The 25,988-nt window shown below is 39.3% G+C and overlaps 1 protein-coding gene across 1 annotated transcript in view; it reads right to left on the bottom strand.

The window, feature by feature from the left end:
• Positions 1-3,338: 3,338 nt before the first annotated feature.
• Positions 3,339-25,988, bottom strand: part of BTC (betacellulin) — a 41,373-nt gene continuing 18,723 nt past the window's right edge. The window contains exons 2-6 of the mRNA XM_012536879.3: positions 21,010-21,108; positions 13,992-14,109; positions 8,502-8,648; positions 6,623-6,733; positions 3,339-5,182 (exon numbers count right to left, since the gene is read on the bottom strand). Of these exons, the coding sequence (XP_012392333.1) occupies positions 6,625-6,733; positions 8,502-8,648; positions 13,992-14,109; positions 21,010-21,108 (473 nt within the window). The 3' untranslated portion in view covers positions 3,339-5,182; positions 6,623-6,624. The remainder of the gene's footprint in view (positions 5,183-6,622; positions 6,734-8,501; positions 8,649-13,991; positions 14,110-21,009; positions 21,109-25,988) is intronic.

Genomic DNA, 25,988 nt, shown 5'->3' with positions numbered 1-25,988 from the left:
TGAGGGAAGGAGGAAGGGAATAAACACAAGTGTGGTGTGGGGATAGTCTCAGAGGACCCTGGCTAAATTCTAGCCATTTCCACTGCTTGCCTTCATACTCCAAGGGTGTCTTGTCTCCTCTCTCCATCTCTCTCATCCTTCTGCACCCTGCCTTCTACCCCTGTCACTACAGTGAAGCGGAAGAGAGAGACTGGAAGGCTTGCAGGAAGCCAGGTGCCAAAGCCACCACCACCACCTGGACGTCAGCTCCACAGATCTAGAAACACTACTTTCCCACATCACTTGCCTCCAATTCTGTTTCTCTGTCCAGAGGCTTTCTCCAACATAGCAGAGGATTTCTCTACCTGTGAGTAGGACAACCCAAATGTATAGGGCATTTAACCCTCAACCAATGAGGGGCAGATGTCTGTAAATAGAAAGTCCATCTTGACACAAGGCTTGGTGGGACACTTCTGAGGGGCATTCCACATGGTTCCTCAGTGGATCCAAGTGGGATTAATCCCACTGTCCACAGCAGTAATTCTCTCACTAACATGCCCTTCTGGAGCTTCTCATGCTTCTCTGCCTCATTTTCCCCTCTTGCTGTTACTTGTATATCCTTGGAACTGTTTCCCAAATAAATAGCTGTTCCCATGTGCTCATCTCAAAGTCTGCTTTCAGGTGAAGGGAAAATAAAACACTCGGGTATCCCTGTCCTGACATTAGCTCTCTGTGAAATAATATGAATAATTCAATTCAATTAATAGTAATAATTATAATATTAATAATTAAAGCCAAAGAAAGTTGACGTTTTTGAGGGTTGCCACTGCCCTGACGCCTCATTCTGAGTTCCATCAGGGAAACGGAACCTCCCTGGGCTTCCACGTAGAAGAGTTCTTACTAAAATCCAGCATATGACAAATCGTCATCCAGCTTGGATCACAGAGCTTCAAAATATTTTATTATTCTGCACACACATCACAAGAATAATTACACTTTCTGTAGCAAGCAACACTGAGTTCTGTGTTTGTGAAGAATTCTGTTTCCTTGACTTCTTTTAAATAAGCTGAAGAAAGAGATAAAGGAAAACACCTACTGAAGTACCTCTGTTGTGCTTTTTTTCTGGTAACTTAAACCTGAGTAAGTATAAGAAAAAAATGGAGGAAAAAGTCTTTAAAAATATGTTTGGCTAACATTTCTTCTATAATACAAGTACTGACTGTAATTGTTGCTTAAAGTTTCCTAGGTATCCACATTCTGAAATTCCAATAGCATAAACATAATTTATCTCTTGGAATTCATTGCTGATACAGTTTTTGGAGTTGTATCGTTTATTTAGTTTCCTAATGTAGAATTTCAGACACCAATAGCTGACAGGTCCTGAGGACGAGTGAGCTTACAGAAGTGTCAACTAGATGTTATTATAAGATACACATTCTCAGGGTCCAGTAACACTAACAGACAGACAAGAATAGACTATTCGCATGTTATGTTCCGGCATCAACACTCAGCTGCCAAAGTTGATCACATGGGAACAGGTTTTCTTTGCAGAGAAAAATGCCTTGAAGCATAGAAAATTATTTGAAGAAGAACAGATGCCCAAATATAGCACTCATATTCATCAACCACAACAAAAAAATGTATAAACCAAGATTCCTACACCAAAGAAACATAGTTATACTCTTTTTTGCTGACAGTCATTATTAAAATATGTAAATTATTTGGTGGTCAAAAGAAATCTGCTCTTCCTACCATATACTGAGTTCTGTGAATGCTCATCTTGAGTTTCATGCTGCAAGACAGTGGTATAGGTTGAAAGTCTAATGACAATGTCCTCTGGATAACATGAATTCTTGGATAAGCCTTGCTTTAAATTCAGTGCTATGAAAGAGTATATCCACTACAACGTAAGCTGGTGACCATGAGGTCACTATTTGTCCACTGATGAGGTCCCAGAACTGAGGTACTTGGCACTTAGTAGGTACTTAATAAATATTTTTGAGTGAATGAATGACAGCAATGCCCCAATATATTTAGGCTCTCATAATATAGTATTGCAAAATATACTAAAACGAAGGTCTCATTAAGGCCATAGTTTGGTCTTAAAACCATGAGCGCTGAAATATGTCCTGGACTTCCTTCACAGAATTTTGCACAAACCAGGGCCTTATCCAAATAGCAAGTTATTTGACCCAGAACAATTTACTCTACTCTCTATGTAACCTGCCAAGTCCATGGGCAATAATGCAGAGTGGAAAATGTAGAAGCCCAAATAATCACTTCAGGAAAGAAAATAAAAGCTCTCCTCCATCTCAGCCCATCGCTTAATAATATAACAGTATTGGAATTGGGAACATCTCACCTCACATGCCCAAATATTTTACCCTGTCATGCACAGGACATTCTGGAACAAGGTACGAAGCCTTGGTTCCATCCCTTCTCACATTCCCTTGTAGCAACACCCACTAGCCCCTCCACTGCTAGAGCTTTCCAAGAAATTCTGTAGAATTTGACAAGGGTCCGAGAAATACCTGGCTTTACCCAGGATTTGGGCAGAGACCTTTATTTCTCAGAGCCAGTCTTCGGATGTAATTTCCTTCAGGAGCCTTTCCTGATTCCTTCTAAGCTGGCTAAGTCACCCTCCTCTCTGGGATTTTAACATAATGTTTCATAAAGGATGTCATTTCTGCTTTAAGCAACTGTTGTCCACAACCTCATGATGCACCAGAGTTGGTCAGGATCTTGGTTCCAGGTTACAGAAATCCAAATAGAATTAGCTTAAGTCAAATGAGGAATTTATCATAAAGATACCAGCAGGTCTCGTGGAGGCTGCACACGGGAATGGAATGAATCTAAACTTTGAGAATGCACGGGATATGAACTCAGACTATCGGGAAACTCACCTCTCACCTCTGTTCTTCTCTCACCAGCTTCTTTTGCTTTTCTGGTCCACACGGAGCAAAATATGACTGCCAAAAGTGTCAAAATGCACGTCTGTATACCCCACGAACCCAAAGAAGAGTAACTTTATTTCGAGTTCCCAGTTTCCCTGGGAATGACTCCAATTGGCCCAATTTCATCAAGTGCCCGCCTTAGACCAACCAAACGCAGCTGGAGGTGGGAGCTGAGGTTAAAAAATATGGCCAGGCTGTTGGGCAGACAATCTCATAGGTGTCTACCACACCTCCAAATTCTTTAGTTTCGAAGGAAAACACGTGGTCAGAGTAGACTATTTCAAACGTATTAATGATAGTTGCTATAATATATAAGGTTTTTTAAGGCAATAATGTTCAAATTTATTTCTATTAATAATTCATGGTAACAATAGAAAATTCCTAAGTGAACACATTTGCTTTGTTTTAAAAATAAATTTATTTTATTACATGATAATACTGACAGTTTACATAAACAAGGTCATTTAACATAGGCAAAACAATTACAAAATACATTTTGAAAAGATACGAAAATCTCTGAAGTACTTTCTTGGTAGTTCGATCTACCAAATTTCAAGAGACACCATTAATATTTTAGCATCAAAAGAAAATTCCCAAGCTTGAATTGTCTTGAGAGAATCCACTGGTCAACCAACCTCTGTTTGTTTCAAGCACTCTTACTATCAGTGAAGACTGAGAAAGAGAAAGAGCGTGAAGGAGCTCAGAGGAGGCTTTTGAAAATAAAGTGTATACGACATGGATTGGTTGAAACTGATCCTATTTCAAGAGTGGTCACTCTCAGGAGAAAAAATGGATTTAGAAAATGATCAGTTGTCTCAGTTAGCTCTCATGGATATTTGAGCTATTTCTGTGTTCTACATAAGCACAGCCTCAGTCTCACTTGAAACATGACACGTGATAAAAGGTAATAGACAACTTCACCTTTTCTCTGAATTCTCTGATTCACTTTGGGTGTGGAGCCTACACTGCAAAGTAAAATTTACAAAGATTCTGGAAAAGCTGCTTTTCTGACAGGCACAACAGCCAAAGTGTAGCCATTTGAGGACATCTCATCATTTTTTATAAAAATGTAGGAAATTCCATATTCTATGGAATATTGGCTCAATGTGCATTCTGCTGTTTCAGGTTTAAAAAGAATCTTTATTAACCGTAATCTGGAGTTGAAGGAGCATTTGGCAAGATGATCCCAAGTAATAGATGACTATGGTCATAATTTGATTGCACCAAAATTCACCTGAGAGCAATCACGGGTACTGTTTGCTTAGAAGAACAAATGAGGGTATGGTCACAGCCAGTGTCTGCTTGGGCTCTGCTGTACTGTCACTGACCATTTACCCCGGGATACGTAGCCTCTTCCAGTGCTATTATCTATCCTTTAGCAAGCATAGACACTTACCTGGGGCTTAAAGACTTCAGGCATTTACTTCCCATCTCTGCTCATTACCCTAGCTATGGGGCAAATCTGTTTGCTTTAGAAATGTAAGAATGTGTGCATATCACTGAGAATTTATAAAGGAGCAAAGAAGCATAATGAAAGTCAAGACTACGGAAAGCATGATGGTAACAATAACGTATATCCAGGACTCTGCATTCTGAGTTTCTGCAGGAAAATGCACCAGTGTCTGAGTCATGGCAAAACACAGTTTAGGGTGAAGTCTTGGGTTATATTGTGAGTTAGGTTGCAACAACTCCAATGAAAAAACAATGATGGTTAAGAGCACAAACTTTGAACTTGGGTAAATCTTGGTTCCAGTTTCAGCTCTACCTATTCCTAACTCTGTAAAACTGGGTTAGATTATTTAACTTCTTAGGGCTTGTTTCTATACATGAGAAATGAGGATCATAGATCCTTAAACGAATTAAGGAAATAATGTATTTCAAACTCTTGGCACATAGTAAGTTTGGGATAAATAGTAGCTTTATTATTAATTCAATTCCTCGGATCTAAACTCCTTCCTACTCTTCTTTTTTGTTTGACTAGTAATCCCGGTGACAAAACTTAAGTGGAAGTTTATTAAAATTTCCCTTCTTAACTGGGTGCTTTTCCCAAATACTATATAATAATAAAATTACTTATTATTATTATTATAAAAACAACAGTAAACAACACAAATTAACATTACAAACAAAAAGTAAATACATTATTTAAAATTCATTTTGCTAGCTGTTTTCCTGAGACACAGTCTGTCCATTTTCAAATGAGTAAGGTATTTTGTAGTTTGCCACCAGCCTGGAGGTACCTTCATAGACTGCAGGAAAAAGGAAAAAAAGAGCAAGCCATTGAAAAGAAATGTACTATGTAATTACAAAAAATATCTAGAGCCAGCATTTTTGTTTTCAATTCATTCGTGTCATTCTGGTAATAAGTTAGGAGAATATTATAATTTCTTGGTAAGCATTTACTATACCCTATTACTCTGCTGGGCGTTCCTGGGAAAGGAGATTCTTTGCACTGTGGGGCGAGCTATAGAAAGTCATCTTTCTCGCTTGCTGGATGGGAACAAGAAAGTATGTGGCCTTGATTGCTACCGGCCTCTTCTATGACCTAAGAGGAGTTAGCCAAAGATGAAGCCAACTCTTCAACTGGTGAACAGAAGGACAGAAATAATTGTTCTCTGCATGGGAACTCTGGTACAAGCAAGTGTGAATGCTACCTTCCCTCTGGACTGCCAGTGCGTGTGAGCCAATACACTTCCTTTATTTTAAACCAGTTTGGTTGTGCTTGATGCCCTACAGACAAAACTACCCCGTCTGACTGAGCTAGTTATGCTCCGTCTGCCCCCTTGAGTCTTCCTCTGTGCTGCTGCTCCGCGCTCCGGGGTGGGGCTGACCTACAGATTGCATCACAAGGGCTCCCTTTTCCTCTGGATTCTCATTGAGTTTGGCTAGTGGGAGGCACCTGCCAAAGATCTGAAGGCAAGAGGAGAGAAGGTTTGGGGGCATTTTTCTCCACTTCCTGCCTCCTTCATTGTTTAGCTGCCGGCTGTGGCTATTTCTATCCACAGCTACAGCTCCTGCCTGGTGGGGTCTTCCAGCACAGCCAGATTCTCAAGGCCAAGGTACCTCTCCCCCAGCATTACAGCCTCCTGCAATTGCTAGACTCTGGGAGCCTCAACGTTCCTATGGGTACCCTCACCCCTGCACTCCCAGCCCCTTCATCGAAATGTCTTTTTTTGGATCATCCGAGAGGATTTGTGATTCCTGCTGAAATCCCAAATGATAGAATATTTAAAAGAGCTTAGAACAGTGCTTGGCATGTGGTAAATGCTCAATAAATGCAGTTATTAAAATATTGCTTTTGTTATTTCCTTTCAGTGTGAGATGTCTAAACTAAAATTCTTCTCTCTTGTGATATATTGGAAAAATATGTCAAGTATCTTATAATATTTTATAAGAATATAAAATAACGACCACAGCCATGCAGAACTAGAAAGCAGACTGATCTCAGTACATTAGAAAAAGTATATAAAAGTCCACATTCTATCTCTGTGGTAGAGTGACATCCAAAAGGAACATATGAGAAAGTCTTTTATTTGGCTTCAGATTCTATGAAAAAAAAAAAGTCAATTTATTTTTAGATGTTTTTAAACATAATCAAATCCCAAACAATGATTTACTTGATGCAGTTAAGCCCTACTTCACCAGGTAAATGTCACGTGTTCCCCATCTACCAAGTTTATCACACTTACCATTAAGCAATACTAGTCTCTTGAATGTCATCATTTATAGGAGTTATATCTTTACCTAGAGTTTCCATTTCTTCTTCCTTCTTTATTCTTTCTCGATGTTTCCGAAGAGGACTTGGAAAACAAAGTGTTAGAAATTAGTGTGGTCCTATTAGTTAATGCAATCACAAAATTAATCAAGAGAGCCCATGATCTTATTTCTAGACTGTTAAAAATGTATAGGTTCCTTTTTTAAAAAAATAAAATTTAGGTTCTCTCTTTATCCATCCCTTTCTCTAGGCTCACATGATAGCTACAATAGCATCAGTGCAGATAGGGTGTAGTTATAGATACATAGGAAGAATATGGTACCTAATTGTTGATAGATCTTGGTGAGCACAAGAAACGTTTTCAGGCCAAGCCATTTTACAAAATAGACTGATAAGTATTATTTAATGTGTAAATAAGAAATAGTACAAAATGGAAACAGACATAAGAAAACCAAGAGAGTGAGGGTAGCCTCTGGATATGTTAATTAAGTTTCTAGATATACTAATTAAGAAGTGTGTTAGATATTCTGGGCTGCAGTCCAGTTTTCTTAAAGTAAAATTAATGTAATAAGATAGGGCATTTCCCAGCTCTGCCCCAAACTTGGCCTTATAAAAACTCCTTTTTGCCATAAAGTAGGTAAAATCTTGAAAAATACCTTCCAATTTTATACCTAGGAGGAATCCTACAGATTATTTGGTTTAATCCTCTGTCTTACAGAAAATAAAATCAGAGTTTAAAGAGGTTAAGAAACTTGTCCAAGGTCTCAAAGATGTCTAATGACAGAGCTGGGACAAAAATCACTCTAGACTGCCGACAGCTATGCTAATGCCTTTCTACCCAGAATGTTGTAAAGAAAGGAATCAGGCAACACCCTCCTCTAATAAATACCACAGCCCGAGGGTAAATGTAACAATTTAGGAGGCTTCTCTAGACAAGAAGGTAGCATTTTAGAAAATGCCTTTTTAGCATGCTATGTGGGAGTCCTGGCCTGATAAAATATTTGATGAGTTTCCAAAACTAACTTAAGAATTATACCAAGCCATTCTGTCTCAGAGAAAAAACAAGGTTTTTCTTAATTACCAAAGATGAGGTAAATAATGAAAAGTAAAGACAGGAGGAACAGTGCAGTCATCTTTCATAAATAAAATTCATTATTTTAATGTGACCAAGAAAAAAATATTTTTGTTTGTTTCCATCTTTCAAAGTTGTTGTGTCATGGTACAGTTTAAGAAAATAAAAGTATTGTTTAGCCTATTAATAAACCCACATAAAATATGATGGACTTTAGGACTAAATAATTGACTTACATTGAGATATAACTGATATATAGCATTGTATTCATTTCAGGTATGACTTGATATTTGTTTATATTACAAAACGATCACCACAGTAAGTTTAGTTAACATCCATCACCACACATAGTTACAAAAGTTTCCTTTCTTGTGATGAGAATTTTAAGATCTCCTCTCTAAGCAACTCTCAAATATACAATACTGTATTATTAACTATAGTCACCATTAGTACATTACATCCCCATGACCTATTTATCTTACAACTAGGAGTCTGTACATTTAGGTCACCTTCATTCATTTTGCCCACCTCCTTTTTTTTTAATTAGGAGATTTATATAAATTTTATTTTAAATTACAATAATTATGCTCAGAAAATGACAAAAAGTATATGTCCTGTGTTTATTATAAATGCTTCTAAATAAATGATGGCAAACTGTGAAAAGTGATTTAAATCAAAGCAAAAAGGAAAGAGAAAAGGTAGGAAGGAGGGAAGGAAGGAAAGAAGATAGGAAAGATAAAAGTTTTCAGATTCCCTTAAAATTAAATTTAAAAGTACTTACTGACAGCATGTGCAGATGCCGACCACCAAAATGATAAAAATTACCATAACTACTATCAAACAAATCACCAAAATCTGCCCTCTATCTCCTCTTAGGTAAAACAAGTCAACTCTCTCACATCTCGCCCCAGCGTAGCCTTCATCACAGCTATAAAAGTGAAACAAGAAGAGGGCAACAAGGTCAAAAGTGAAAGACTTTTAAGAATCTTTACTGTTTCTTTTTTGAAGAAGCTAACACTGTATTCATTACTTGGAATTAATAAAGGGTGTAGTTCCTTAAAAAATGTTAAGTTGTAAAACCACTGTGTTCATGAGAAATTTCATTCTTTGCTGAAAACCTGTCATCCCTTGAACATCATTAATAATATGCCTAATATCAATAAACAGGGATGATAACAACTTACTAAAATCTGTCTTGAAAGGAAGGGGCTGATAAAATTCCCTACACAGCACTCCCAAGTGTTTAAATACCCCCAGGACAGGGAATTCAAAAAGCCCCAGGATTTCCCATTTCATCATAGGACAATACAAAGCGTTTCAGTGTGCCCAAATTCTCCTATTATAAATTATTTTTAAAGTATATGGTCTTATATGATCAAACATGGAACACATAGAAAGCTCCATAAATGTTATTCTACAGGATTTCTCTCCCCCCAACCCCTAGCCCCCTGGCCTCTCTTTTTAACTTCCATGCATCCGTTCTGGTTCTACTGTGTTCAGGAGTAACAGCTAGGTAACACTCTTCCCTTCACCACCTTCCCAACTGCATCCCCTCAAAATACAATAGGTCTCGTCCTCTCCAGTTGCTTTATCTGACCCTCTGAGGCCACATATTCAGAACTGTACACCATGCCCTCCACTCTCCTCTAAATGCCCCTTTTTCCTATGGCCCAAGTAAAGTGCCGTGACCAGAAATCAACAGACTCTCCAAATGGCACTATTCCCCCTCTCATTCTTCCAACTCCGTCAACACAGTCCTGAATTCACCTCAACTTAGCATATGCCCCACTTCTGAAGGTGCAGATACAGAGCCATTTGACCAAGCGGAGATTTGTCCAAGCAACACTCAACCCCCTACAGCTCAGTGATTTAGGGACCATTCATAGTATTCTCTGAATTGTGTAAGATGCATAAAAGACGACTAAGAAGTTTGTCTGAGGCTACTTTAAAACCAAAATTATGTGTTGTAACATCAACACCTTTGCACTAACAAATATTCTCCCTTTTTCTTCTCCTCAGACTCATTCAAAACACGAAGAGACACTGGTCATATACATAATTATTGAAATCTCAGAAAGATGAAGCTCTACTTCTTACAAAGATTCCTGTGCAACCTCATTTTTGGTTGTGTTTGTTTGTTTGTTTCTTTTATGAAAGGATCTATTGCCAGGCCACTCGACAGTTTATGTTCGATAAGAGCTAAGGCAGTTAATTCCCACAAAGCTTTATTTCTCAAGTAAGGAGATCCCTTACTGGCTGGCAATATTGTAGCTGATACAATGCTTAAAAAAAAAAAGCCTCGCTCAGTCACAACCATCAATTGAAAGGTGAGGCTCAAGGCAAGCAAAGGAGAAAAAACACCTAATGCCATCTATTGCAAAATGACCCCAGGATGTATGAAGGAAAATTGCTTCCTGCAAGATAGCTAGGCTGTTCATTGCAAGGTCAAAACAACAGGAAGAGAGCTTAGAAATATCTTGAAATATCAAAAATCTTTTGCACATAGGACTGGAACTGGGGGGGAAAAAATCACTTTTAATTGCATGTGTGGGAGGGAGGTCTTTAGAGTTCTGTTTTTTTTTTTTAAGGTTATAATTAAAATCTACAAATAGAGTCTCTTCCAATTAGCAGAAATGTTTCTCTAACAAATTTACTAAATACAGCATTTTTAAACAAATAACTGTGCCCATAAAGTACATAGCAATTACTTGCTGCTTTTAGAATGTTTTTCTAATTATAAGTTCTGGGTTCAGTTGCTCACCCATGCTTTAAATGAATTTCTCAGTAAGCAGTCCTTCCTGTAAGTTATAACCCAATGAAGCCATGTAGCTGGTCAGACTCTTACACAGCCAGTTACAGTGGCTCTCACATTGTTTCACTGCTCATCAAATTAATAACATATCAGCTGATGGTCATTTCAATGGGAGAGGAAGAGGCAAAGGGTGAAAGATGCTAGTAGATGTTTAATAAATGCTGAGCAAATGAATAAGTGAGTTTTTATTTAACAAACGTCTTATAAATTAAAATTAAAAATAACATTTAAAGATGCTATGACCCTTGAGGACTCTGAAAAATCAGGATTTGGGATTGCTATTCAGAAATAATCACCAGACACTGTTCTAATAGATGTATAAGTATTAACTCAATTGATCCTTATAACAACCTTTGAAGTAGGTGCTATTATGAACCCCATTTGACAGGTGGAGAAACTGAAGTAAAGAGAAAATAAGTGAGTGGGGTTGGATTCAAATACAGGAAGTCTGGCTCCCCAGTTCATGCACCCACCCACATGTAACACTACCTAAATGAATTGTGCCATGTAAAGAAATCAAAGTTATGTACCTGGAAACAAACGATCTCCATTCCACAAAAATACTGAGAAGACTAAGAAGGGACTTGAGTTATTTGAAACACACTTTGGTTTTTTATGTAAAGACAGGAGTCCACAAACTCCTATGATCCCAAGCAAAAGGAGATATTTATGGTTTCCCAAGATAGCGTAATCACCAATTACAAGACAGCTTTGCTTGATCTGTGCCACACCAAGTCACCTAAAAGGTCAGGCCTAGGATGTATACTTCCCATTCACTTGAATGGTACAATTTATGGGACATTTACTCTGTGCTGGGTATCACAGTAAGTACTTTTGCCTGATGTATTATTTTGCTTAATTTTCAACACTTGAAAGGAAGATGGTATCTTCTTTTATAGATGATAAAACACTCAGGGGCTTCCCTGGTGGCGCAGTGGTTAAGAATCCGCCTGCCAATGCAGGGGACACGGGTTCGAGCCCTGGTCTGGGAAGATCCTACATACCGTGGACCAACTAAGCCCGTGCGCAACAACTACAGAGGTTGCACTCTAGAGCCTGCATGCCACAACTACTGACCCCTCCTGCCACAACCACTGAAGCCGATGCGCCTAGAGCCCGTGCTCGGCAACAAGAGAAGCCACCGCAATGAGAAGCCCGCACACCGCAACAAAGCGTAGCCCCTGCTCGCAGCAACTAGAGAAAGCCCGTACGCAGGATCCAAGACCCAATGTGGCCAAAAATAAATGTAAATTAAATAAATAAATTTATTTTTTAAAAAAAAAACATTCAGGAAAGGTGACTGACCCATTGTTAATGCTGCTTATAACTGGCGGAAACAAAATCTTGACTTAGGTCTGTCTTACTCCAAAACCTGAGTCCTGATTCGCGTGTTCTTCCTCCTCCCCTTGATTTTTGTATCATTCCACCACTAAGAAGGTGTTCCTGGTTCAGATTAAGGTCTTGGATTTGACATCTAGCACAGCACTAGATGAACCATGACAGAGGGACTTGTTCATTTATTCGTCAGACATTTCTTGCACACCTAGTAAATTCTAGGCACTGTGCTTGGCACTGGGATATGAAAATGAATAAGCCATCATCCCTGGCCTCTAGGAGCCCACAGCCACAGAAGGGATGTCCAGAGAAATCAACAGTGATGCTCCAGGGGAAAAAAGCTTTCACAGAAGTGTGACTGAATCACAGAGGAAGGACATCGAACTCAAATCAACGCAGGGGTCCAGGAGGAGCTGATGTTTGAGTTGTATCTTAAAGTGTTAGTAAGAATAAACTTTCAGACTATGAGAAGAGCTTGTCTAATAAGCCATGCAAAGGAATGTAGGATTATGGAAGAACATTGGGGAATGTGGTGAGAGACATAGCTAGAAAGTCAAGCCAGCATCAGAGAAGCTAGGGAGAAAATAGGTTTTAACCTCTGACAGAGGGGGACAGGCTGTGTATTGATCTCAGGCAGGTAGATTACACCCTGTGGTTTTCATTCTAGAAGGCAGCAATATTAAAGAACAGTACATCTACAGACATAGGGACCAGTTAAAGAAATGTACTGGTTTAAAAATAGGGACCAGTTAAAGAAATGTACTGGTTTAAAAATTCATGATATTCTCCCAAGTCAGTGAGCAATTAAATGAATTTTTTTAAAAAAATCAACTCCTGGACCTCCCTGGTAGTGCAGTGGTTAAGAATCTGCCTGCCAATGCGGGGGACACGGGTTCGAGCCCTGGTCTGGGAAGATCCCACATGCCGCGGAGCAACTAAGCCCTGCACCACAACTACTGGGCCTGTGCTCTACAGCCTTTGAGCCACAATTACTGAGCCTGTGCGCCTAGAGCCCGTGCTCTGCAACAAGAGAGGCCACGGCAGTGAGAAGCCCGCACACCACAATGAAGAGTAGCCCCTGCTCGCCACAGCTAGACAAAGCCCGCACGCAGCAACAAAGACCCAACGCAGCCAAAGATAAACAAATACATTTATAAAAAAACAAAAATCAGCTCTATCTTTCCCAACACACACACAAGCACATTTTCCTTATTTCCTTACATTAGTCTTTTTTCTTATTCCCCTCTAAGTATTATCTGTGTATATTGATTTTTTAATTAAATTTAATTATAATCAAACTTTGAAGAAGTCCATGACTCTTCAATGTTCCACTATATCAGGGCTTGGAATCACTGTTCTGAGATACTCGTGAAAAAAAAAAAGAGAGAATCCTGGGGCAACTACACAGAAGAACATCAGCGCTCTATGACTTTAGGTCAAAAATATACTTAAGAAATCATCTTGCTCCTCTATGAGGTAGGGTCTCAGACAGCACTTTACAGAGACATCTTTAGAAGAAAATAAATATTTAAGATATGCAAAAAATTTGTTTGTGCCTGAGTAAAATTAAACTTGGACTCAATCTACCAAGAGTTGGAAAGAGAACGTTCCTCCCAGTTCCCTGCGGTACTAAACAGGCTTTGTGAATCTCTAAAAATAGGACTGATCTCCATGCACTTAATTGACACCTGCAAAAGTAGCTTGTAATTTGGCAGAAATTCTTTCATATTTACATTCACCATGAACCACCTAACACACGCCAGAAGACTGTGTTTGCATTCGAGTGCAACAAACCCCTGGGAGTTTATTTGAGCTGAAAAGCATCCTTAACACTGGACAGAAACAGTTTTGCTTGCGCAAGGCAGCAGAAGACACAGCCCTGCCTGGAAGGCGATCTGGACTCTCGCATGCTCATATTTCAGCAGGAAAGTGTGCGTCAGTTTCTCCATAAGTAGCTGTCCAACGGGGGCCCCTAAACAAGTGGCGCAGGGAGGGGAGGGGGTAGGACCAGGGGGAACTGCATCCCAACAGATGGCTGGATTAGCTCAGACTTTCCAGTCCTGTCACCCCCCAAACCGGCACCAGTCTGTACCCCTTTGCTTGTCGGCTCAGCGCCTCACTTACACGCAGGAGGGCGTCTGCTCGGCCACCACGAAGCGACATCTCCCTTTAATGCAGTAATGCTTGTACTGTTTGGGGCAACGAGAGAAGTGGCCTCTTCGCTTTGGTTGTGTGGTCGTAGCTGAAGAATGAGAAATGATTCAATAAATCAACTCACTTTAAATATACATTTGTAAGTAGAATCATATTCCTAACTGTGCTGCCAGTTTTTCTCTGGAATATACTCCAATGTCTCATTTCTCCTTCTCCCTACACTGGCATATGTCGGACTTTTGTGACCCGAAACTAGCCCTAGAGATTGGCTAATGGGGATTGTGACCGGAACGTCTCATATTTTAACTAAGATTTCTGTCCAAACTACCTCTCAGAAACGTTAGTGTTGTTAAAAGCGTAAAGCATAATTGTGGTAAGAGAGAAGCCTCTTCTTTCCATGAAGATTGTCAGAGACATGGGGCTGATGGCATTGAAAAGAGAGGAGAGTTTTTGCCTTTCTTTTTCTTTTTTTAACTTAAACTCAGCACTTAGTGCCAGATGCTGGTCTGTAGCTTTATAGAGAGAGTCATCTCGGTATCTGAGGGGGATTGGTTCCAGGACCCCAGGTGACACCAAGATCCGCAGATGCTCAAGTCCCTTGTATTAAATGGCACTTACAGTCGGTCCTCGGTATCCCCCAGTTGGGATCCGCGGTTGGTTGAATCTGCGGACGCAGAACCCGCAGATTCGGAGGGAGGGCTGTATTTACTCATTTCATACTCAGAAGAGGCTTGTGAGGGAAGCACTGTTCTAACTGCTGTTTATGGATGAGCAAAGCACAACTCAAAGAGGCTAAATCACTTTCCCAGATCATGCAGCTAATATGTGGCAGACCTGGGACTCAAACCCAGGCAGTCCTGTCCCAGAGTCCACGCTTCTGCCTGCTCCACTCTGGTGCTCTGTCAGGCAGGTAGCTGTCATCTGCTCTCAGCCTGCGGCACCCAGAAGTCCTGCTTCTCTGAATGGGAGATTATCCCTCTCATCTGACCCCTGGAGGGTTTCTCTTGCCCTGAAGGAGGAAAACACTGTAAGCTTCATATCCAGGATTTCACTCCTACACTGACTTCCTTGTCTTACCTTTCAGAATCTTAATTGCCTAAGTTTTCAAAGTTAATTTTTCACCAGGGGGTGTAATGTGGAGGGATTTCTCCAGCGTTTACGTGTAGAAAGTTTCAAGAAACAAGGATTGTCAAGAGAAACAGTAAAGAAATACTAACTAGCTGTTCCATGTGTTGATTCGCAACAGACACCTGCCCACACCCAGAGAAAACTGCTAACTAGCCAGCTCCAGCCCAGGGTTGGCCTTTCCATAGTCATGGTGTGACCGACAGCTTGCAGGACTCAGATACCTGTGGACCCAGAAAGCCTACAGTGGTCACTTCAGAGCGCATTTCACACTAGGCTTGGCATGGCGCCTGGCACCCCAATGACGTTACACGATCGCTTTATAAATAGCAGTGGCTACTAAACTTCTTAATTAATATTATGAAATGAGTATATATACATACATATATCTATATAAAAAAATTGCCCAGGGTCACCAGAGAGGAGAATTGCAAAGGACTCTGGATGATCTATACACAGCAGATTTCTGTGATGCCAGGTCACAGAGTTTTGGAGGGTGACAGAATGTTGTTGAGGCACTGGCTGACCTGGTTTTGGTTGGTGACTTGATTACCAGCCATGCGGACTGCCTGTACGTGCCAGACATTTGCTCCCACGCATGCCAATCAATGGGACTCTTAGTGAAATTTCTCCCAGAAAGAACTGCAAAGTGTCTCAAAGCCAAAGATCTGTGTACTTTGGCAAATAAATTGATCAAATGAAGGTCAGCTTCCATCCATCAAGTACTTCCTCTTTCCATAGCCCTGTAGTAGGCATTGGAAAACATCAAAGAAATAAGGGATATCCTATCTAACTATCTACATTGGTACAATAGAACAAATTTAAGTCAATAAAAAGCAACAAACCAGTAAAAACAACCATAGTAACCATGGAAACATGGAAACAGTGGAAAAAATACTGGCTTAGGAGGAAGGAAATTAGTGTTTCATTTTCAGCTCTGCCTTTCATGAGCCCTATGGGTCCAGGCAAGCTAATTAAGCTGTCTGAGCCTCAGTTTCATCATCTGGAAATTGAAGATGATAACATCTACCTTAAAGGGCTGTTGAGAGGCTCAAATAAAAAATACATGTGGAAATTCCTAGCAAAGTACCTGGGACAATAAAGTCCTCGGTAAATGAGTTGATTCTAGAATCTTGAAAATCCTGACAATTCTAAGAGAAATCTTGTGCCAGTACAAAGAGGGCTTATCTAATTAAAGAAAATTTCTAGGAAATGTAGACTTTTTTAGGAGGAGGTGAGCAAGCAGTTGAGTTGTGGATAATGTCAAGAGCAAAAGCTCGGGGTTGGGAATACGCCAGCCTTATGCAGGAGGTGGGTGGTAGATTTAATGCATATGGAAGAGACCTGAAGGAGAGTAGCAAAGGATGGCTGTGAATGGAAGTCAGAGACCACAAATGTCAGTGGGCTGAAGTGTTTACCCTTGAAATACAAGGTGGGAGAGAGCTGAAGAAGGTTCTTATGGATTAAATTACACGAAATATGTAAAACCTAAACTGTGAAGTGTTTTATCAATGTATTAGACAGGAAAGTGCACAACGGATTAAAGTAGGAAGATGCCAAAGGGGAAAAGAGGAATCCAAGGCATATCCGAGCCATGCAGACATACATGATATAGACCTGGGGCAGGGAAATGGAGGGCAAGGAGATGAATTTTAAGAATAGATAATCAATAAGGACCTACTGTATAGCACAGGGAACTCTACTCAATATGCTGTAATAACCTGTATGGGAAAAGAATCTGAAAAAGAATAGATATATGTATAACTGAATCACTTTGCTGTACAACTGAAACTAACACAACACTGTAAATCAACTATACTCCCGTAAAGAAGCGGTAAGACTTACTGACAGATCTCCTTGCTCCAGAAAGGTCTTTTCTACTTTGCAAAGCACACCTGACTTTAAATATAAGCCATATGGCTCTGTATCCTGAACTTTACTAATTCCTCTGGCTGTCACGCCCCTTTAAACATAGCCAGTCTTTTAATAAACACCATACAGAGCAAGATACCAGAGAGCGCCTTAACCAGCAGCTGCTGGATGCAGTGATTTGATCAGCCTTGGTTCATCCAAGCAACACAAATCCATGCCAGGGAAATGTTTGCCAGGCCCTGTTTTGATTGCTCACAGAGTTCTCTCCTTTGCAAATAAGCATGCCCTTAAATATTCCCAGCACTATTTGGATTTAAAAACCCTTCCATGCCACCAAGCAGAAAATGTCCTAAGATTTTCTCTCTGGAACTTTAAAACCTGGAAGAAAAATTAATCACACATACCGCGTTCCCCACCCCCCCAAAAAAAAAACCCAAATGGGATCCTCTCTCTTTCTCATGGAATGAGAAGGCTTATCAGCATTCCCCCTTTTGAAATGCACCTAAAATTCCAGTTGCTTTCATCTAATATTCATCAAGGTCACATTATCTGAAAATTGAACAGCTGTGAAATCTAACATTTTCTGACTATCATGAGACCTGATGACATAGGGCAGGGGATAGCAAAATCTACCCTTCCATTCCAGTGGTGTTTACCAAGAAAAAGGAAAAGTTAATCTTATGACAAAAGAATGATTAGTCCCATGTATTGTGTTTCTCTTTTGAGAAGTAAATGGTATGGTCTTGAAAATGTAACAGCCGTGAAGATTTCCCTGATACTGGGGGTGGTGGAACTTAACTGATCTTTTTCCCTCCCACCTTACTCTTTTCCAACCCACATTCCTCAAACCAGAACCTTCCTCTGGGAGTGAGTTTGTCCCACAAAATTGCTGGAGAAAATTACATGTACCAGAGGACCAGATCGCAACACAATCTTATAAGCAGATGGGCACCACAGGTAACATATCGTAAACTCTTCATGAGACACTGTATTTCAGAGATTCTACAACCAATTAAATAAGAAACTACCAGGGCTACTGCACATCAGTGATGTCAAAATTTGATTCTAAGAGTTAGTAAAAGGGATCAGGAAAAAGAATAGCTTTCACTGATAGTATGGGCAGATAGATAGGGAGTGGTCACCTTCTTAGGGTCATATGAATAATTAGATGACATGTGATGGATTCCCTTGGGCCAAACTAAAGTGGAGGAATACAGCAGACACCCAAATAACCTAGTTTAAATATGGAATTTTCCTCAATTTGATGGATGCTTTGATTAAACAGTGTGATTCCTTAGTCTTTCTGTACATGGTTCTTATCCTCAAGCCAAAACAGGCTTTGTGATGCCTTTGTGATTAAAACTCTTCACAATTGATACATTAGGTTTACTTTTCGGAAAACCTTCCCTTATTTATTCCAATAATGCTCATGAAAAATCTACTCAATGATTTTGCAAATGATATTAATATCAGCAACTCTTCTGAAATCAACTCTAAAGGTAATATACAATTACTATGACAATGCTTTTTTGGTAAATCTCATTACAATGTTTATAACCTCTTGTATCTCTAAACCTTTAGTTAGGTACATAGTTCAATCTCTGTGTAAGAGATTTAAAAAGGGATACTAAATTTTGAGATAGAAGTCCCACAAGTGTTATCAAGGAGAGAGAGGAAGGAAAACAAATACCTATAAATTCATCTTCTCACACAGATATCTGACCTAAAAAATAGGGGGAACAACCAGTGCACAGAAGAGTTCAAGTGGTCACAGCAGAGTCTGGAGAAACATTTCCTCCTATTCTATGAAGTACAGCCTGAGGCTTTAATGTTCTAAGCATCTTCCCAATAAGGATTTCTTCATTTTACAACCTTCTTAAGCCAGGAGGGGAGGAAGAAAGTTTTATACTTTTTAAGTTAATTTTCCTTCTTATCTTGCCAACTATCTCTGTGGGACAGGAGAATGTAAATTCATGATGCTCTTGAAAAAGTGCAAAATTGGAAAATGTTTTATAATTGAGGATTCCCATTTGTCTTCCATTCAATGCAGTTTCCTGTAAAACTGTGAATTGGTCTGTTTCTCAAGGAAAAGAAAAATAAATCTCACAGATGTACTTATTACCTTCCTGGTTTACTAGGATATGCTTACATGGGGGGCCAATCAGGTCTGATCAGCATGTCTTTTAACCAGAAGGACTGTGCCAACCATTTCTGAGCTTACAGGAGTGAACCTTCACTTAGAGCTGCCCTTTTCATTCCAGCCCTTTAAAGGAAAACAAGAATCCAGTATTGAGATTTGAGTGTATTTCATGTATCTAAAATTATTCATGGCTAGGAGACAAAGAAGAATCGACAGGGAAAAAATTGTATTTCCTTTTGTTTTTCAGGAGTGCGTGTGGGAAAAAAAAAAAAAAGAATGCATGTGATACCTCCTTTGCTCATTCTCCCCTGCTGGTTTGACCTCAGCTCCCCTAACCTTTAAATTCTGCAATGCATTGAGGCTCGATGCTTTCTCATCTCTTCTCCTCTCTCCTCTTAAAGTTTCAGTTCTGTAAGATAAATAATTTCTAGAGATCTACTATACAACATCAGTTGTCATAATTAATAATATTGTACTGTACACTTAAAATTTTGTTAAAAGGGCGGATCCCATGTTAAATGTTTTTACTACAATAAAAAAATATAAAAATACATTTAGGAGGATGATGAGGAAGATTTTTTTTAACACTGTCAATCATCAGATTATGGAATAATCTCCCAAAGGAAATGTGAAAATGTTGTCATTTAAGACATTTGAAACCAGACTGAAGAAAAGCACACAAACACATAAAGTTGGCTTTGTCCTTCTCACTACATGGGTGACAAGACCTGCACAAGCGTGACCTAACACAGCGATGGACTCCACAGACTGTGGGCACTCTCCGGACCACCCACTAGTGGGAGGGAAAGAAAGATGAAAGTTGGGCTGGAACTGATGACTCACATCAGGATGACTTGCTCAGCGTGTTCCTGGCTCAGTTACAACATTCCCAGGGTGCTAGGAAAGGAGCACTTACACCACGTCACCATACTCCCAGCTCAGAGAAGTTTCCAGGGAATACAAGAGGCTCTTCTCCACTCTGCCCTACTTTTGGAATTGGCCTGTGTTGTGTTTTGTTTTGTTTTAAAATAAGAAACAACTCCTGTAGAACACCAGACCATGCAATTTATAAAGGACAGACAGACCTTAGACCAGGAGTCAGCCAACTATGGCCCCAACGCCGAATCTGGCCCACGGCCTGTTTCTCTAAATAAAGGTTTATTGGAAGACATCCAAGGCCATTCATTTGCATAGGTCTATGGCTGCTTTCATAGTTCAATGGCAGAGCAGAATAGTTGCAACAAAGACCACGTGACCCACAAAACCTAAATTCTTATTATCTGACTCTTTACTAAGGCTGATCCCTGCCTCAGACTACTAAATGTGAGAATGCTAATTCAGGAATCTTCAAGGTAAAATATGTTTTAAAATTGGTGCCTTCTTCCCTCTTCTAAGTTATAAAATAGAAAAAAATATTTTTTTAATTTGAATAGAATATGCCAGCTTTCTACGGATCTAGTCCAAGACATCACATGCTGGAGACTGAAGCACACACACATCTACAATGCCCCAAATAGTATAATGATGAAGAATGGAAGCACCAGAATGAGAAAGACCTGAGCGTGAATCCCAGATTTGTGATATATCAGCTGTGTGACCTTCGGCACGTTACGTATTCTTTCTAGCTTCACCTTGAAATAAAGTAAAAAATATTATCCAGCTCATAGGGTTCTTGCAAGGAATGAATGAATTACTATATGTAAAGCCCAGAGCCTGGTACATTAACATGTGCTCAAAACTACCTAGTTTTATGATTATTATATTATCAACAACTTAAAATTTAGGGGGGTCAAGTTTCTGAGGTTGAATATAAAGCTGATAAAAACAAATGCATCGCTTGTTATGCGTTACCTGGGCAATTTTCTCCACGATCTCCACAGAGAAGGCCATCATTTTCAGGACTCCTGGTTGAATTCCCATCTGCCACGACACAGTGGAGGATCACTAGACCTTCAATTTTAAAACAGAACCAAAACAAACATGAAAACTCGTTCAATGAAAATGTGCTCAATGTGAAAGTTTCTATCAAAGTCATGACGATTTATGAAAATAACAAGCCTTTCCATTTCCAAGTCATTCTCCCGCAGCGAGGGAGGGCTACACAGGCCAGCGTGTCTCACTTTTTAAGCTCAGGGCTCAAGACAGAATTTTCAAGCCAGTATCACTTACATCTGACAAGCCCTGGCCCCTTAAATGAGGAGACTTGACCATAGTTGTGATGGAGCCTTATCCTACAAGCAGAAGAACAGAGGGAGTTCTCAGCCAGCGGATGAATACACTGATGAATTTCCAGGGAGAAGGGATGATGAACCTGCGTAGCAATGTATTTTCTCCATGCCACACGGACCCAGTGTTTTTCAGGTATAAACTGTTGAGTGTGCTTCTTTCTGGGGAGATGCAAACTAGATATTCAATTCATAGGAATTATTTAAAATTTTCAAATTCCTCCAGCTAAGTACCTCTGTCTCTAACAAGGACAGGCTTCATAGAAAGGCATGGGGAAGAGAGGAACACTGTGTTGAGGTTAGGACAGCTTAGAATACAAAGTGTAGACCTTGCGAGGGTCCTGATTCAAACAAAGCAACAGTAAAAGTCACTTATGAGATAATTAAGGAAATCTGACATTGTCTGGACATTAGAGAATATGAAGAAATTGTTATAGTTTCAAGTGTGATAATGATATTGTGGTTTGGATACAAAAAACAGAGTCCATATCTCTTAGAGATATGTATTTAAATACTTATTAAGGAAATTAATGAATTTCTGATTTGCTTGAAAATAATCCAACCAGGGAAGAGGGCTGTGAGGTAGTGAGGGAAAGGCATAGATGAAACAAGATTGGCCACATATTGGTAACTACTGAAGCCGGGTGGTAGGTATATCAAGGGTCACTCTGCTGTTCTCTCTACTTTTATATATATTTTTAAATATCTATAATAAGAAGTTGGAGAGGGGAGGGCAGTGGAGGAGAGATAAGACGGCTTGGTAGTTAACTTTTCCTGAGTTCACAACCTGCTTTTGCCACTTGACAGCCAATGCACATTGGGCAAGTTTTATAACCTCTCAGTTTCCTCATCAGCAAAGTGGAGATGATTATTATCTCTTCTTCAGAGCATTGTGAGGATTCATCCAGGTAAGTGTGCAAAGCACTTAATACACTGCTGGCACATAATCGATGTTCAATTAAATTCTCATTATTATGTAACTGGTAGGAACAGAGTAACCTGCCCACGGATTGTATTGACATTTTTACATCTAGCCAAGATTCTAAACTGTACATGTCCTCCAGTACAATTCAGTTCAACCAATATCCACGAGCACCCAGAAACACACAGGTGGATAGGACATGCTCTACCCTCAAACTGCTCCAAAGCTACTAAGGCAGGTAAAGAGCCGACCAAGTAACCAAAACACAAAGTGATAGTATTGTACCAGAGAACAATAGTATCCAGAAAGGTCAAAGGCCAAAAGGTCTTCAAAAAGAGTTTTTCAAAACAGAAATTCTTTTCTATCTCTATTGAATTCGAAAAAAAATTTTTTTTAAAAAAAAAGAGGTGGTAACTAGCATTGGAAACAGTGAAGAGAAATAGAAACTCATATCCATCGGGGATGGGTAAATTAGTATTACTTTTCTGGAGGACAATTTAGCACTATGTCTGCTAAAAGCTAAAAGCTTAAAATTGTACATGCACTTAAATCCAGTAATTTCATTTCTAGTAAGTTTTCCTAAGGAAATAATTTAACATACATAAAAAGATTTCGCTACAAAATTTCTCCACGTGACATGGGTTATAAAAAATTAGAAATTACCTAAATATCTAACAATAGAGAATTGATTAAATATAGGGAATACTCCCATGCAATAAAATGCTATTCAGCCATAGAAAATGATTTTCAAACATTTCAAAATATTCCTCAGTAAGAGAAGCAGGCTACAGAATAGTGATGTAGTGGGATCTGAGTGTTTGCGTCTGTTTGTGATAAGTATAAAAATATCCATACAGATAAATAGTCAAAAAAGTTGGGTAAGTAAGTAGGTAGAGAGTTGCCCACAATGGTTAGAAGAAGACTTTTTCCTTAATTTTCTTTATTTGCACTTTCTTATTTTTCTATCTGAATATTCTGTTGATTGCAACAAGAAAAAAGGAATAGCTCAAAATTTAAAAAAAAAAAACAAAAATTTGGCAACCAAATTTCCAGATTTTTCCTATCTTTTATGCCAATACCTGGCTCCCTCCTTTCACACTTAGAAGAAACCAGAAACAATCATTTATGACTTCTCAAGCACAGGAATTGTATATTAATCAGTTTGATAATCCTGGAATCTAACACAGAATACAATGGATATTCAACAAATGTTGAAAGATTGACCAATCTTAGGTCAACCTATAAACAAACAAACAAACTAAACAATCAATTTCTAGTGGAAAATTTTAACCATCTTCTTTTTTACTATAAAAACAGATTTAAATCATTTTTAAAATCTCATACATGGGCTTTCTTCATGGGCAGATTCAAGAGGCGTTCATTCTGCAATTGATCTGTTCTGATGATGGAAATTGGAAAATAAACTAAATCTCATAGAGATTCAACATCTGCAAACTGAAGATGACAATATCTCTGCCTCAGGGCTATTGTAAAACCTAAGTTGAGTAACATAAGAAAAGGCACACACAGGGCTTGGCACATAGTATACAATTTTTACTCTTCTTCTGCTCCTTCCCACTATCACTTACGATTTAACACATCATTCTTTATTTCCACATAACAGAGCAAGTCCTGATTCTATCGAAACCCTGCCTGGCCCTCCAAACATTCTGGCAGGCTGAGCCCAGGCTCTCTTCTGCTAAGGCTCACTCCACATGCTGGCATCCGCTGGCAAAGGAATTCCACTGGGTAGAGCCCCTGTGGAGGACCCCTTGCGGTAGAGACGTTCTCAGGCCAACCGGACGCCAAGCTCAAGGCTCTGGGACAGGGTCCACAGTCCCTCCTACTCCCACTAATAATCTTCATCAGCTGGTGCTTATGAACCAAATCGAGCTTGAGCCTGAAGAACCATTTACTTTGTCTGCATAGTTTTAAAAAATGGAATCATGACAGTTCATATCAAGCCTGGATTTTCCTGTTTCTATTTGAAAAGCAGAAGGTCTGGCAACACAGATCTGAAACACCTTCATGGCAACAGCTGGCTAGAGCCTAGTAGCACGTGACCACTTTAAATGCCACAGACCCCATCGGGCTTGCTGCGTTCATTTATTTTAACTGTGTAGACCCTGACAGGCATTTGAGTGAGTGATCTGTATGGAGCGACTCAGAAATCAGAGACATGCTCACAAAACCATCCACCCAATATTGAAGGCTGCTTCAAAGACAAAGGCCACTCCTGTTCCATCCATAACTCAACAGATATTTATTAAACATTTTGTGTTTGGCACTGGTGCACAGCACTGAAGGTTCAAAGATAACATATTATCACTAACCTCAAGGAGCTCACATTTTGACAAGGAAGATAGACACACAGATCTATAAGGTATAGTGTGATGAGTACGAAAGAGGTAATACAGGAATAACACAGAGCAGAGAATCAACTCTGCCTGGCAGCAAAGACTCACTGAGAAGGCGGGAATTATGGTGAGTTTTTAATGAGTAATAAATGATTTTTTAAAACATCAATTAATAACTTCTAGAAAATGAAAATTGTGTAAGCAAGTAATTATGTTATAATGTACTATGACATAATTATAGTACATTATTTGTTTCAGCAGTGGACAATATTTATATGGTAATAATAATGTAAATACTGATAATTTAACAAAATTTGTCATAAAATCAGGACCAGTAATTAGCCAACACAGACCATGTGGGGAAAGTGGTTGTGATTAATCATAATCTGTGCTGTGCTAGTTCTTAAGTGTTTTGAGTATCACCCCTATAGTAACTATACTAGAATTAGAAGAGAATCTCAATAGGTAAAAGTCTAAACTTGACAAGTCAAGAAATAGCATTATAAGCATACTGTTTAGCAATACAGAGATAAACACAGAAGAGGCACCTGAAGGAGTCAAAAGTGGTTGATTCTAGGGTGGTGAAGAGGCAGGAAGGCAGGTACAAAGATCTGCTATTCATCATTATAAACTTCTTAGTACTATTTGATTCTTTAAAATTTGTGTATATTTATTACTTTATTAAAAACAGAATTAATTTTTAAGAAAAGGATAAATAAAATTGTAATGAACCAGGGCATTCTAAATAAAAGGCACAACTTATAAAAAGACATGGCATGAATAACTTGTCTAGTTCGCTTGGAGGGTGATTGGGGCTTGTGATGGAAGAGGAGACTGGAGGGCTGGTAGGTCACAAATGGCCTAAGAGCCATGTTAGTTACTTTGAGTTCTGTTATGTCGCTAAAATGGGGTCATTGAAAAGTTTTAAGTGAGAAGCAACATGACCATCTTCTTTTCTTTCAGTTTGTAAAGTTTGCTTTAATACAAATACAGGTGATTTCAGACATACCTAAATGAGGTGCTAGCACACAAATCTGTATGGAGAAGAAGAAATGAATGCGAGAGAAATTCACAAAGTGAAATACAAAAAAAAGACTTGGTGACTAATGGGCTAGAGTGGGAGATAAGGAAAAGGGAGTCTAGGATGACTCCGGAGTTTGTAACTAGAGTGAATGTCTGGATTGTGGTACCAATCACAAATATAAGGTATACGAGAAGACAAACAGGTTGAGGATTACTGTAGACTGAATTTCTTGTTGAAACCTAATCCCTAATGGGATGTGACGGGCCTTTGGGAGGTGATTAGGTTGTGAGGGTGGGATCAGA

Source organism: Orcinus orca, chromosome 4 (assembly GCF_937001465.1).
Source record: "Orcinus orca chromosome 4, mOrcOrc1.1, whole genome shotgun sequence".
Classification (NCBI taxonomy): Eukaryota; Metazoa; Chordata; class Mammalia; order Artiodactyla; family Delphinidae; genus Orcinus; species Orcinus orca.
This window is presented reverse-complemented; position numbering and strand designations above follow the sequence as displayed.